Here is a 13,641-nt window from a genome sequence, read left to right as displayed (position 1 = left end):
GGAAAGACATTTTATTTCAATTCTTAAAATACCACCATTTAACACCCGCAGTTGATTACTTACATTAAGACAATTGTTTTTTTGTATTACATGTTTTCTGAAATAGTATGTTTAAATATGTAAATGAGGCATTTGCTTATTCAAATATGTGCTAATTTGAATACATTTCCAGAACAGAAATCTGAACATTTGATAAAACCAGGTTCAAAATTCTTGTTTCATTTTGTTGACATATTAGAGTCGAAGGTTTTTACAGAAGGGATCTATTTTTATCACTCCATAAATTACAAAATACTGTCAACAGCCATAAAAAAAATAAATTTTCACCATGTTTTTAGGTATAAAATGTTCTATAAATCAGTTTATGAATGATATATGAACAAATCCCGGTTGAAAAACCTTCAGAATATAGACAGGAATGGAACTGGAAAGTTTGGTGAATGTAAGTGCTGCTGAAGGGGAGATTTTGCAAGACGCTACAGGTAAATAGGGTAAAACATTTGAACTAATAGCCTAGATCCCCAGTTGATGACTTACATCAAGACAATTACTTTTTGTATTACAAGTTTTCTGAAATGTTATGTTTAAATATGCAAATGAGACATTATCTAATGCTAACTTTTGGGGAATTTAGGAGAAATCTAAAGACGCAAATAGACAAATTGTAGTAAAATAAACACCTAAATGTGTATTTTGTGTACTTTCCACTAGTCTGAAAGAAGACATGTTATGGAAGCAAAATAGCCTAATATCTCAAAATTGGCCAATGCATGGAAAACAATGTGCCTTAAGAAAGAACCACTTGTATTTTGAATTTTCTCTTAGGTACAAACACAATTTATGAGTGGTCCAGACCTGTCGTAGGAGTTATGTGCAATTAGTCTACTCTCATATAGACTAACAATATCATCATTAATTTAAATTGGCCATTGTTGCTGTTGTATAACACTACAATATCAATATGAACATCACAAACTGAGAAACAACTTAAATGATGCACTACTTAAAGGTTAATTTGTCTCTCTATATAATAAAGGTCAATGTGTTTGCTGAATCTGACGTGTCAACACTCGTACGAGCCCACGATACGAATAAAAGTAAAAGAAAGTTAAGACAGGAATACGAACATGTTCTTGCATGAGGCTAAGTGTTTTTGCCTGTAGTGTCTCACCTTAGGTAAAGTTGAGTATGGTTAAAGTAATTGAGCCAAGTTGGACGATTTAGAACTGAGCCTAACAAGCAACTTTTCTGACTTGGACTCAAGAATACCAAGTTTAGTTTTTTTGGTTTGTAATGAGCATTAAAGCCTCACCTAGCTCGTCCATAGACTCCTGTTATCTTCAATTATTTGTTAGAAGTGCTATCAAGGCATTGCAGAGGAATGCTGCTGACTGTGACATAGCCAGCAGGACGGCAGGAGTACCGGCCAAATATAAACAAAGCACAAGCCGCTATCTCCGAGTGCTCCCGTCTGTCACATTATGTGTTTAAGGTTTAGTCCAATGGCCACTGGCCCAGATTTGCTTCTGCCAAGATAAATAGGCAAATTATAAAAATCCTCTGTTGCTAACACCTAAGGCCTCCTGAATGCTGGGAGAGGTAGGAGGAAGGCCGTAATTATTTGTCGATCATGGTGTTATGACATTGATGACAATGACAGTGATTGTTTTGCTACTTGCCTGAAGCTCTGCCAAAATTACTTGTATTGGTGACTTTCTTGAGCCTGTCAGACTTTTTTTTATGGAACTTTGTTTTTGATAGTTGTGACAATGTAAAATACCCACAGGAAACAAATAAAGTTGAAACTTCAACTTATCTTGAATGATTTATTTCCACATTTATTTGTTCATTTATTTCTGTATATATTTATTTACGTTTTAAAAAAATATTTCACTTTTGCATGAAAAATACAAATATTTATTTATCTCTATATAATGTAATTTATTTATTTCTATCCCTTTACTTATCCTTATTCTTTTCTCTATTGCTTTTGCTATTCCTTGAAGGTCCAAGCTGTCAATCAACTGGCATTGGGTGAGCCTTCCCTTTTTCAAAAATATATATTTACAGAAATAAATGAACAAATACATGTGAAAAAAATGTAAATGCTTAAAAAATGGATTTTATATTTTATTTTGTGTCTTTATATTTCCACTTTTATCTGTTCTTATTTATTTCTCTTTATATTTCCACATTAATTTATATATTCTTCTTTATATTTCCACATTTTCTTATTCTTTTATAGATTTATACTTTTTTATGGCACTCGTATGACTCCATAGTAGCCTGATGTGTAATGCTTGTAACGTGTTGTTTTGTAATTAATTGAATGACGTGTACCCGATGTGTAACTTGCTGCCTTCTTGGCAAGATTGAAAAAGAGATTATATAAAAAAAAATTAAAAAAGAATGTGTATGAGATCAGATGTCTGACTGTCCATCATAATCAAAGTAATAACGTGATGCCAAGTCCCATGGCCAGGCCTGTTTAGGACTACAAACAGCTGTTCCAAAGTGTGCAATGTTATATATCAAAAAACATGTGCTAACACCATCGGTAAATTAAAGTGATTGTGAGATACACAGTTGTTACAACTGGCACTTAATGTATATATGTATTAGATCTGATGGTGATGCCTGAGATTAGGTGTCTGACTGCCCATCATATTAAACCAATGAAGCTTCATGAATCTGAGTTATAAAGCTAGGCACGTGCACCAGATGTGTTTTGGAGCAGCAGCTGAAGACTCAGAGGTAACTTTTTCCTGCTGAGCCAGCAAATATCAAAACACAAGTTAATCACTGTCAGTAAATGGTTTAAGTCAGTGCTCAGCGACACGCAGGAGAGGGGGAGACAGCTGTGTATGGCATGCGCTCGCACGCTGAGACACCGGTACACACAGCTGGTTTGGTGTTACAGCCAAACTGATACATGTATATGACACTCTCAGTGTGTTTCGGTTACAGTTCGGCTAACTGTGAAAGAACGATGAATGATAAAGTGTGAGTTCAGATCAGTTTGTGAACTGAAGGAAACGCAAATGCAGAACTGATCATATTAGTAACGGTCCAAACTTTTAACAGCCAAAGTCGACATGTTTCATTTCACTGATCAGAAGAACAATTGGCAACGTGTGTTGCTGAACGTGCATCATATTAAATTCTAACATATTTAAATTTATTTTAGTGCAGCTTTCTGTTATGATGCAGAATAAAGGAGCGACTGTAGAGGACAGTGAAAAAATGAAGAGCCTTTAACTAGAGACGTTCAATCGGTAATAACTAATAATGCGTTTTTCAAAACAGACATTAGCTACCTGTTTGATGGTGATGAGGAACATAAAGCAGGGCTTGATCCTCTGCATGTAAAACACATCTTTATGACTTTATGGCTCACATGAAAGTCGTCTTTTTGATCTAACTATTTGATCTCTTTTTTATCAAATAAATCTTGCAAGAGAAGGTTGAACTAAAAAGACCATCTCCAGCTCCCAAGAAGGTCAGACTACCCTCTCTTCAGTAAAGTAGGAATCATAACATTACAACATATGACCAGCTGATTTTATACTGGTGCCAATTTTATTCTACTACTAAGAGTGAAGGAAAGAAAATCGTGATTTAGAAAATAGGATAAAAAAAGAAAACAGAAAATAGCATCATGCTCTGAATGCCAGTGTTTAACTGCTATGATACACTGCCCCTCTAGTGCTGCAATTTGCCATCTGCCAAGTCATAAAAGAACAGAATGATTTATGTAACTACTACCACAGTGGAGAGAGGGGTTTGTCATTCCTATGGGGATATTTCACAAAAACAAACTTCTCTCTGTCTCTTTGCTGGCTCGTAGCTTGGCAGCGTGGAGTAGGTCATAGACTGAGAGTGGGAAGGAGACACTGGTGGAGAGGGCTGGTTGAGGAGATGAAATAGCTTTTACACAGTCAGAACAGTGCAGTAATGAAGAGCCCTTGAAGAGGGTTACACAATTAGTAGAGCTTGGACGGGATCCATGCATTGCCATGTGCTATCATAATACTGTGAAAAGCACACAAGTCCGTGATACTGGACTCAAAATAACTGGTTGAAAGGCAGCGGTGTCTAGTTTTGATTTTTCTAAATGCTCTATTGATCTAAAAACTGAAAATGGTCTTCTTGCTTGCTTTTTGCTTTAAGAAGGTCAAAATGTACTTGTCTGTCTTTCTCATCAAATTCTCCCTCAGCACTCAAGTCGATCATGTGGGATCTGACTCTTTCAAAGCCCAGTATTATCCAGTCTGCAGGCTTGCTTAAGATGGAGAACCACAAGCACAAGCCCTCAGAGGACTACCATATCAGATTCAAGCAGGTGTATCAAATTTCAAACTTGCTATTATACAGTATGCATGCATAAAATTGGAAAACATCCTAAACAATTTGTTGTTGTTTTTTTACGTATTTAAAAATTACTTTTTAGTCTGGCTTTTAATTGAGTTTTATTAATTTATTTGGCTAATAACTTACTGTACTTTACATGTTTTGTCTGGCTTTCAGTGAGCTTTATTTATCTTGCAAAATATTTATTGTGTTTTGCCTTTTTTTCTGGTTTTATTTATTTATCCATCTATTTGTGTATTCTAGTCTTTTTTTGCTTATTGTTATACTGTTTGTTGGTATACCAAGTCAGAGTTCCTATCTATTTTTAATCCTGCCTCTGGTGAAAATAGTGTTGGGCTGGCAGATGAAATTCGGGCTGCTTCTGTCAACATTTGGCGGGGTTTTGAAAATATTGCGAAAACAAAATATTACCAAGCAAGCTGTCATTTTATGGTGAAAAACACAAACACTTTGTTGTGTCAACTCACTCATATCATTGACTCATTTAATTTGAGGAATACTTGATTGACATGAGTTGTATTAAATCGTCGTTAGAGATAAGGGAGGACCTACCTTGACATCATCATCGTTGACATTGACATGGCAATTTGTTTATTTGGTTGTCTAAATGCACTCTTTGTGGGTCGTGATAGCCTATTTATGCAGATATGAAGCTTTATGATACTGTATGTCTTCTATTGCGTATGTAATGGATTAATGGTTTTACACGGGTTTCTGGAAAGGTTATGATTTGGGCTGGATTTTATTGAATTGGGCTGGAAACTGAAATCTGATTTGGCAACACTAGGCTCAGGAGTCTTTAAACAGTGTGTATATTTTCTGTTCTGAAATTTTTAACTTTGGCTTTCTGGTTAATGGAAAGGTTTTCCAAATCACAAAACCCTGCCAATATACTGTATATTGTATGTTTATCTGACTTTAAGTCAAGTGAGACGTGTAAGCATACTGAGATAGAAACAGTTAATTCAAAACAGGTTCTACTACCATCTCCAAACAGTAGCGCTCACCTAGAGATGCCCAGGCCACTCCACGAACCCAGTCTTCATGTCCTTGCAGTGACATGGCTTTCTGGAGCTGTTGTAGAGCAATTAAAAAAGGTCAAATGTTGCTCTAATACATTTAGTAATTAAGTGTTGGCAAGGAAAACATGAATGAGCTGCCCCTGACAGAGTATCGGTCTGAGCTTACCTCTCCGTTAGACTGCAAATACAGATGCACCTGAGAGTTATCGCCCCCACAGGCCAGTATGGGAACTGTGAGAAAAGAAGGTTTTTACACAGTCATGTAAGCACACACACATGGCAGGTTGCATACACTTTTATAAACAGGAGCGAGGCGGAAGGGAAGAATGAAGCACAGCATCAAACAGGCGAAAGGCACGTAAAACAGAAAGGCAAAAGCAAAATGACACTTCAAACGCAGGCTGCATTTTGAATATGACATGCGGGTACAGGCGCTGAAGCCGTGGTGAAAATTGAGATGGATGACATGAGAGGAAAAAATGTCTGTGTGTGTAGCGCACAACTTAAAGGATGTCTATGTAGGAACAGCTTAGGCTTACCTCTGCTGCCTGGCAACAGTGCCAAAGAGACATCCATCATGAAACTGCTGCCAAATGATAAGGTATGGAGGCACTCGGCTGAGGAACACACATGCACATGGAATTAAACTTTCTGATGCCCTACGAGTAATACTGCTACACAACTAAAAAAGAATATATTATGACAATCTATATGGCTTTTGTGTGAACAGAGTTAAATGTGTAAATACTTCTTTTGACTGTTCCTGTTTGAAATATTATAAAAAGATTTTTATTTTTTTTCTCTGCAACCCCTTAACTGTAGAGGCCAAGTGTCTTTCAAGCTGTCACAATCCAACATAACATGCACAATATTTTTATCTAGGAATACTCCCCAAGGTTACGCCCAGTCTGCATATACACACGCTTAATTTCCATGACTGTCAAGCAGCATCAGTATTCATCGGTACTGACAGGTGGACAGAAACTTTCAACAAAGAGAAGCTGCTCTGGGTGACAGCTTTGGAAAAAAAAAGAAAAGTAGATATGGTTGACAGCTTGGAACATCACTGATGTTTAACTATGTGAGGAAATTAAAGCAATATTACAATTAATACAGCTGTGGTGATTCGGTCAACATTTTTAAGGAAACAGAAACATTGCGAGGAGAGATTAAACAGTATGTACAGTTATATCTGTCCAAAAAAAAATTCACTTTTTTTATATCCCTGACAGATTGCTTCCCCTGTTGTGCCCACATGTTAAGGAGGGCTGACCCGAATGCTTCAAAGCTTTGACCGTTGCCATGGTATTTGACCTCCAAATCATTATTGGAATGATTAATTTTTACTTTTTTTATTTTTTATATACAATTATGTTAAAATAATGTGGAAATCCCCAAATTAGCCCATGAAATAAGGAATTATCCCACAACATTTTTCATTATTCACATTCAACATGAATTATTATTAGTTATTCTCAGACAAATATCGCTGTTTGGCACTGTCCTGGGCATTGAAACGGGGGAGATGGAGACAGACGGACAGAAGAACATGACAGCCTGTCGAGCCGCGCAGCGCTGCACCGCGAAGTTTCAAACACAAATATTTCTCACCGAAGTTTCGGAGCCCAATAATTTGTGGCGTTAAAACAAATTTGCGTCAACACGTTAACTTTGACAACCCTACTTATAATACATTATGTCCTCCACTTAATAATACTTTATAAACCTTGTTATAAGTTGTTATGCAAAATTAAAAACGTTTATAGGGAGTTTGATAATGCCTTATGAATTAATTATAATGTATTATGAATGTGCTTATTATTGCATTATATACATGACCTTCATAAGGTATTACCAAAATATCTTCAAATAATATTATATAGAAATGTAATTACTGATTTGTGGGCAAATTCACGTTTTTTACTTGCCAATATTAAATGTACATACTTTAACAGCCTTATTTTTCATTTCAAAACAATAAAAGGTGTAAGCAGATTAAAACACATTGCTTTCATCACAACAAACAACCTTTATAAATGTTTTAGTGGCCTTAAGGTTAAGATTACATCCCTGTTACTATAATATATTGACAGTTTGTGTGCTTTTTGTAAATTATGCAAAGGCACTAATAGGGGAAAATAACAAAATGTCCAATAAATATGAAAAGCTGCTCCTGTGGAAAGGTTATCATATATTAATTTACTTATATTGACCCTATAAACAATTTAGTATAGGTAAGGTTTTGCCCACTCAGATGGTACCAATTTCTGGTCTGGAACAGTTCTGCAGCACTGCAGAAGTGAGGCAAATGACCATGTTGTTTGTAAATACGGCCATGTCCTCTAGCAGCCACTAGGGGGCAGATAGTCTAACTATAAGTGAATGAGTAAAATTGGTTATTTATCAAGTAATATACAAGTCTCTTACTTCCTGGATAGAGTCCCACATCAAAACAAAATGAACTGATAGAAATGAACTGCGAAGATGCCTTTCTTTTGAAAATAAGGTTTTTGTTTTTTTCAAAATAATAACAATATCCTACAGGTTACATCGGTGGTTTCTAACTTGGGGGTCTGAACCCCTAAATGGGATCACAAGATGAATCTAAGGGGGTCGTGAAATAATCACTTGGGCACAAACACAAAATTATGTTAATGTTTAGGACTTAAACCTGCAGTAGGCAACAATTGTTTTGCATCATTGGGCAAAAATTCCATAATAACCTTTCAGCATATTGTAATTCAAGTGTTCTCAGAGATAACTAGACTTCTGCACCTCCTCATGGCTCTGTTTTCAGGCTTTAAAAAATCTAGCCCGTGACGGGAGACTTTGACCAATCACAGGCGACTTCAGAGAGAGCGCGTTCCTATTGGCTGTGCTCCGGTCATGTGAGCAGTGCTTGGTATTAACGTAACATAATATTGATTCAAATTTGATCAGCGCTGTCTAGTTTGACCGTTTGGTTGGAGTTTGCGAGTGATTGACAGCCGGCTCTCATAGACGGTTGCTGGACAGCAGACCCCAGGTCAGCTCTGACTGGTTGTGTTCCTCCGGTCTGTGAAATCTTGCAGATGCCATTAGGAGCATCGGACGGCACAGAGGCACATGTTTTTTTTCCAGGTTACCTGTTAAATGTACTACTGTCAGGATATAGCGACCGTTTTATAAAAATAACTTCTTTTTTTAAATCGTATTTGCTCCAATCTCGCCTACTTCACCTTTAACTTGTTTTTTTAACTTTTATCTTGAGGAGAACTGTATAGTTTTACCTCTTCATGCCTCTAAATGTATTCAAATCAAAGAGTCTGAGAATCACTCTTTGATTGAACTGCTCACTACTCACTCACAGACATGCACCCTGTGAGGAGGGATCTCAAGTAGACATTGCTTCATATTAAAAGAATCACAAGTAAAAAAAAGTTGGGAATCCCCCAAATTAACAACCAATCCTACCACAATTACTACTTTAAAAAGCTTTTCTTTTGTAACGTTTCCAACATTATTATGGCAATAAAGTATTGTACAAGAACAACTCCACAGGCTGACACTAAAATGTATTTGCCAGGTTTGTTTCTCTTACCTTCTTTGGCTTCATTGCAGAGCCACAGTCTGACTGTGGAGTCGGATGCTGAGGAGGCCACCAGGATCTTTGAATCCTCCACATAGATGGCATCCACAGCACAAACTGCACCAGTGTGGCCCTTACACTCCACTGAGTGGATGAACTGGAAACAGCAGAGCACATTTTAGAAGATATACTATAAAAAGACAGAGAAACACTGTCTGATGAAAGAAGTGGCCTACCTTCCCATTTTGAGCCTCCCAGACGATGAGCCGATTGTCGGAGCCTCCTGAGACAAGATGACTCTCTGGAGCTGCAACAACAACAACAATAACAAAATAGTTAAGTAAAGATGCACTATATGGCTAAAAATACTTTTTCTGAGGCTGTTTTTCATGGTTTGGGCTATGCCGCTTAGTAACAATTTAGATAAATCTTAATGCTTGCAGCATACAATGATATTTTTAGTGCGCTTCCAACTATTTTGTTATCAGTTTGGGGAAGGCTTTCTGAACTAAATAATGTTCTGAGTTTGGTGCAGAAGGATAGCCTGCACAGAGCCCTGGTTTTTGAAATGAGATGTCCGACAATCACTTGTAATGTGTAATGTTCAGGTGTCCATATACTTTAGCACAGGGGTGTCAAACATACAGCCTGAGGGCCAGAACCGGCCCACCAAAGAGTCCAATCCCGCCCACTGGATGTCTTTGCAAGAAAAATGGACCAGTTCCTACTGAATTTCTCCACAGAGGTAAATGGGAAGCCAGTGTGCTTTGTGTGTTCACAGCATCTTTCAGTGCTCAAGGAATATAACTTTCGGCGCCACTATCAGACTCATCACAAAATCTTGCAAAAGGACAACCGAGAACAGAGAATATAAATTAATTTCTGCTCCACTGCCTGCCTGCTTGCCTTCACACAGCTGGCTCCACCTCACGTGCATGCGCGCACACTACACACTGCAGAAGAGTTAGTTTAGCTCTGAGAATATCTAGTGAGTGTACAGTGGACGTTTGTGCAGAAATAAATGCTGCAGCTCCTCCAGACCAACAGAGGTTTCCCGTGTCTTGTGAAGTAACGGGGCTCCGCAGCGAGTTACGTTATCATCTCCAACCAAAACTCCGGTGTCTCCCCTGTTCCCTCCGGCCGCGGTCGGGACGCTGAAGCAGGAAAAGCCAACACTAGGATCAGCAGTGATTCATGGAGAGACCTTCGTCTGGTCAGCTAACATTACTGCCAAGCAGCTGAAATATAGAGTGATATTGTGATTTTAGCTGACGTGTGTCGCCTCACTGTTTTGACGGATGCTCGCTCACATTCAGGTAGCGCGTGCACACGGGCGAGCGCGAGCAACAGGACACTGACTTTCGTTGACTTAACGGCCACAGGTGTCGCTGTTACAACCAATTTCTGATTCTTACAAACAGTCCCTTTAAAAGGGACTATTTGTAACTTTGTACGCGCATAAATGTAGTGGGTCGTCACACATGCGCGCTCGCATATGCGCGTTCGCGTGTCGCCGCTGTACCCTCCTCCTCTGCCTGCTCGCCTTCACTCAGACAGCTCAGCTCGCTCCACCTCTAGACGTGAACGCGCGCTCACTACACACTGCAGAAGAGTTAGTATAGCTCTGAGAATATCTAGTGAATGCACAGGGGATGTTTGTGCAGAAATAACTGCTGCAGCTCCTCCAGACCAACAGAGGTTTTCCATGTCTTGTGAAGTGACAGAGCTCTACAGAGATTTACGTAGGCTTCTCGTTACCGACCGGGTGCCGGTGTCTCCTCTGCTCTCTCCGGCTGCGGGCGGAGAGAGCAGAGGAGACTCGCTGCAGAGCGCCGCTGCTTCAGCCTGCACTTAGGCAGGAAAAGCCAACACTAGGATCAGATCTAAATCATGTTTATAGAGAGACCTTCGTCTGGTCAGCTAACATTACTGCCAAGCAGCTGAAATATAGAGTGATATTGTGGTTTTAGCTGACTTGTGTCGCCTCACTGTTTTGAGTGATGCTCGTTCAGGTATATTTAGAACGAGCAGGCGCGAGCCCGACGCTGACTTTCGTTGATTTCACGGCCACAGGTGTCGCTGTTAAGAAGCATTTCTGAAAGTTACAAATAGTCCCTTTAAGGAAAGCAAAGGTGTTACTAATAACACACTGTTGCATTAAAGTGTCTCAGTGAGAGTGTCAGTGAGCCAGCATGCTCAATATATAGATCCTGAAATTAAAGCAGCTAAATGGGATTAAGTCATCATTCATTTCTTTATTTACATTACAACTGTGTTTTACTTTCTACTGTGAACATGTCAAAATGACCTTAATAAAACAGCTCATCTCATCTTGTGGTGGAGACACTTAATAAACCAGATCACACTCACCACAGTCCTCTTTGTGAACCCACTGGACTGTGTTCACTCTTCCTGTGTGTCCGTTCAGCACAGCGACAACTTTCCTCTCCTGAAGTAAAACAGAATAACGTGGTTACCAAGGTAACGAACAAGAGAGCAACGTTTATTCAAATATATGTGCTCAGTTGTCGGTAGCTGTGACAACCAGCAACGACAGCTGACTTTACAGACACATTAAGACATGTTATATTACCTGTGGGTCGTACAGAGCTACGGAGGTACAAGTCCCAAAGGCAATGGTCCCACCACGACCCCAAGAGACCACATGTGGAGTCCTGTTTGCACAACAAGCGACATGGCATGTTTCAATCACAGGCGCTGCCATGTTGGAAACTGTAGTTGTGGCGTAGCTGTAAATGTGTCCGTAGCTAAACCGACCCGTTCGAACAAAGGTTCCGCTTCCAAAGGACAACTATAGACAGTTAATATTGTTTTAATAGACGTTTTCACACACGATAACCTACTCAGTTATCTTTATTATTCCTAGTATGTTTCAAATTTGTTTAAATCTCGACGATAAGCAAACATTTAAGCGTTTAAATGCGTTTTCTTTCTTTTCTTTTCTTTATTGTCACGCCGGTTATACAGGTACAATCGTGTGAAATGCTTTTTGCTGGGAAGCTCCATTAAAAGATTAAGTTATATTACAATTATAAAAGGAAAAACTTTGTACAAGGGCATATTAAGAATATATACAGGCATATTAAGAACATATACATTAAGAACATATACAGTATAAGATATATTTTTGTGTGAGAAGGTGTTGTATGAATTATTTATTTATTATAAGTCTGATGGCCTGGGGAAAAAAAACTTCCTCAGTCTGCTGGTGAGAGTCCTGACTACAATGCACTGTAGAGAGATGAACACTAGATGGAGTACATCAGTCACAAAATCCAGGGAGGCTTCTCCAATTTAATAATAAGATTCCTCAATGATTGTTTCTTGATCATGAATGTTTTACTAACCCTATAGTTAAACTTGGCCTTAATTAAAACACTTCTGCAAATGTAATACCCAGTGGAATTAACCAAAAGAGATTACAGTATTAAAGATTATATGATTTATTGTGCTTGAGGTGAGAAAGGGTAATAACGAGGTGATTATTGGTCTGAATAGATTTTCTTTATCCTCCTACAAGGAGCCAAAGGTCAGACCAAAAAAAACAGAGCTGGTGGGGATTTAGTGCCTCGTTTAGAGAGATCTGAACATTGCCCTTACCAAAAGTTTATACTAGTGTGCTATTAGTATACTTCTTTTAGACATAAAATATGAGAGTATACTTTAAGTTTACTTTTATGAACTTATCAGAGATATACTTAACAAAAGACTAAGTATACTTGGCTTATACTGACAAGTATACAGAAAAGACTAAGTATACTTGACTTATACTGACAAGTATACAGAAAAGACTAAGTATACTTGGCTCATACTGACAAGTATACAGAAAAGTCTGAGTATACTTGGCTCATACTGACAAGTATACAGAAAAGACTAAGTATACTTGGCTTATGACAAGTATACAGAAAAGTCTTAGTATGCATGGCTTATACTGACAAGTATACAGAAAAGACTAAGTATACTTGGCTCATACTGACAAGTATACAGAAAAGTCTTAGTATGCATGGCTTATACTGACAAGTATACAGAAAAGACTAAGTATATTTGACTTATACTGACAAGTATACAGAAAAGACTAAGTATATTTAACTTATACTGACAAGTATACAGAAAAGACTAAGTATACTTGGCTTATACTGACAAGTATACAGAAAAGACTAAGTATACTTGGCTTATACTGACAAGTATACAGAAAAGACTAAGTATACTTGACTTATACTGACAAGTATACAGAAAAGTCTGAGTATACTTGGCTTATACTGACAAGTATACAGAAAAGTCTAAGTATATTTGGAAAAGTATAATGAAGAAGTTAAAGTACACAACGTATACTTTCATGAACTAAAAAGCAGGGAAGTCATTTTTTTTGCACGTCCAATTCAAGCTTCAAGTGTTTGGTCTTCTGGCTGAAGTTTGGTCCCCAGATTCATTAGGCCTAAGCCACCCTGCTGTATCTGTCAAGTGTGCACTGAGGACAACCCATGCATTTATTGACCAATATACAAATAAGGAAATGACAATACTGTTAACTTACTATGATAACAGGAATGCTTGGTGTATCTACCAAGTTATGTGTTGTTATTGCTGTATTCAAGGGTCTAGCAACATAATTCAATCACATATTACTAAATGTTAAAAACGTTATGCATTTCTACTGCT

General features: G+C 38.1%; 1 protein-coding gene across 1 annotated transcript in view; it reads right to left on the bottom strand.

Moving 5' to 3' along the window:
* The window catches only part of elp2 (elongator acetyltransferase complex subunit 2), a 37,087-nt gene extending 25,354 nt beyond the window's left edge, over nt 1–11,733 (bottom strand). Inside the window, exons 1-7 of the mRNA XM_037795302.1 lie at nt 11,555–11,733; nt 11,332–11,410; nt 9,198–9,268; nt 8,974–9,118; nt 5,933–6,010; nt 5,560–5,624; nt 5,379–5,445 (exon numbers count right to left, since the gene is read on the bottom strand). Coding sequence (XP_037651230.1) covers nt 5,379–5,445; nt 5,560–5,624; nt 5,933–6,010; nt 8,974–9,118; nt 9,198–9,268; nt 11,332–11,410; nt 11,555–11,686 — 637 coding nt within the window. The 5' untranslated portion in view covers nt 11,687–11,733. The remainder of the gene's footprint in view (nt 1–5,378; nt 5,446–5,559; nt 5,625–5,932; nt 6,011–8,973; nt 9,119–9,197; nt 9,269–11,331; nt 11,411–11,554) is intronic.
* Between the last annotated feature and the right edge of the window lie 1,908 nt (nt 11,734–13,641).

The sequence above is a fragment of the Sebastes umbrosus genome, chromosome 15 (assembly GCF_015220745.1).
Source record: "Sebastes umbrosus isolate fSebUmb1 chromosome 15, fSebUmb1.pri, whole genome shotgun sequence".
NCBI lineage: Eukaryota > Metazoa > Chordata > Actinopteri > Perciformes > Sebastidae > Sebastes > Sebastes umbrosus.
Note: the sequence above shows the minus strand (reverse complement) of the source record. Positions and strands in the feature narration are given on the sequence as shown.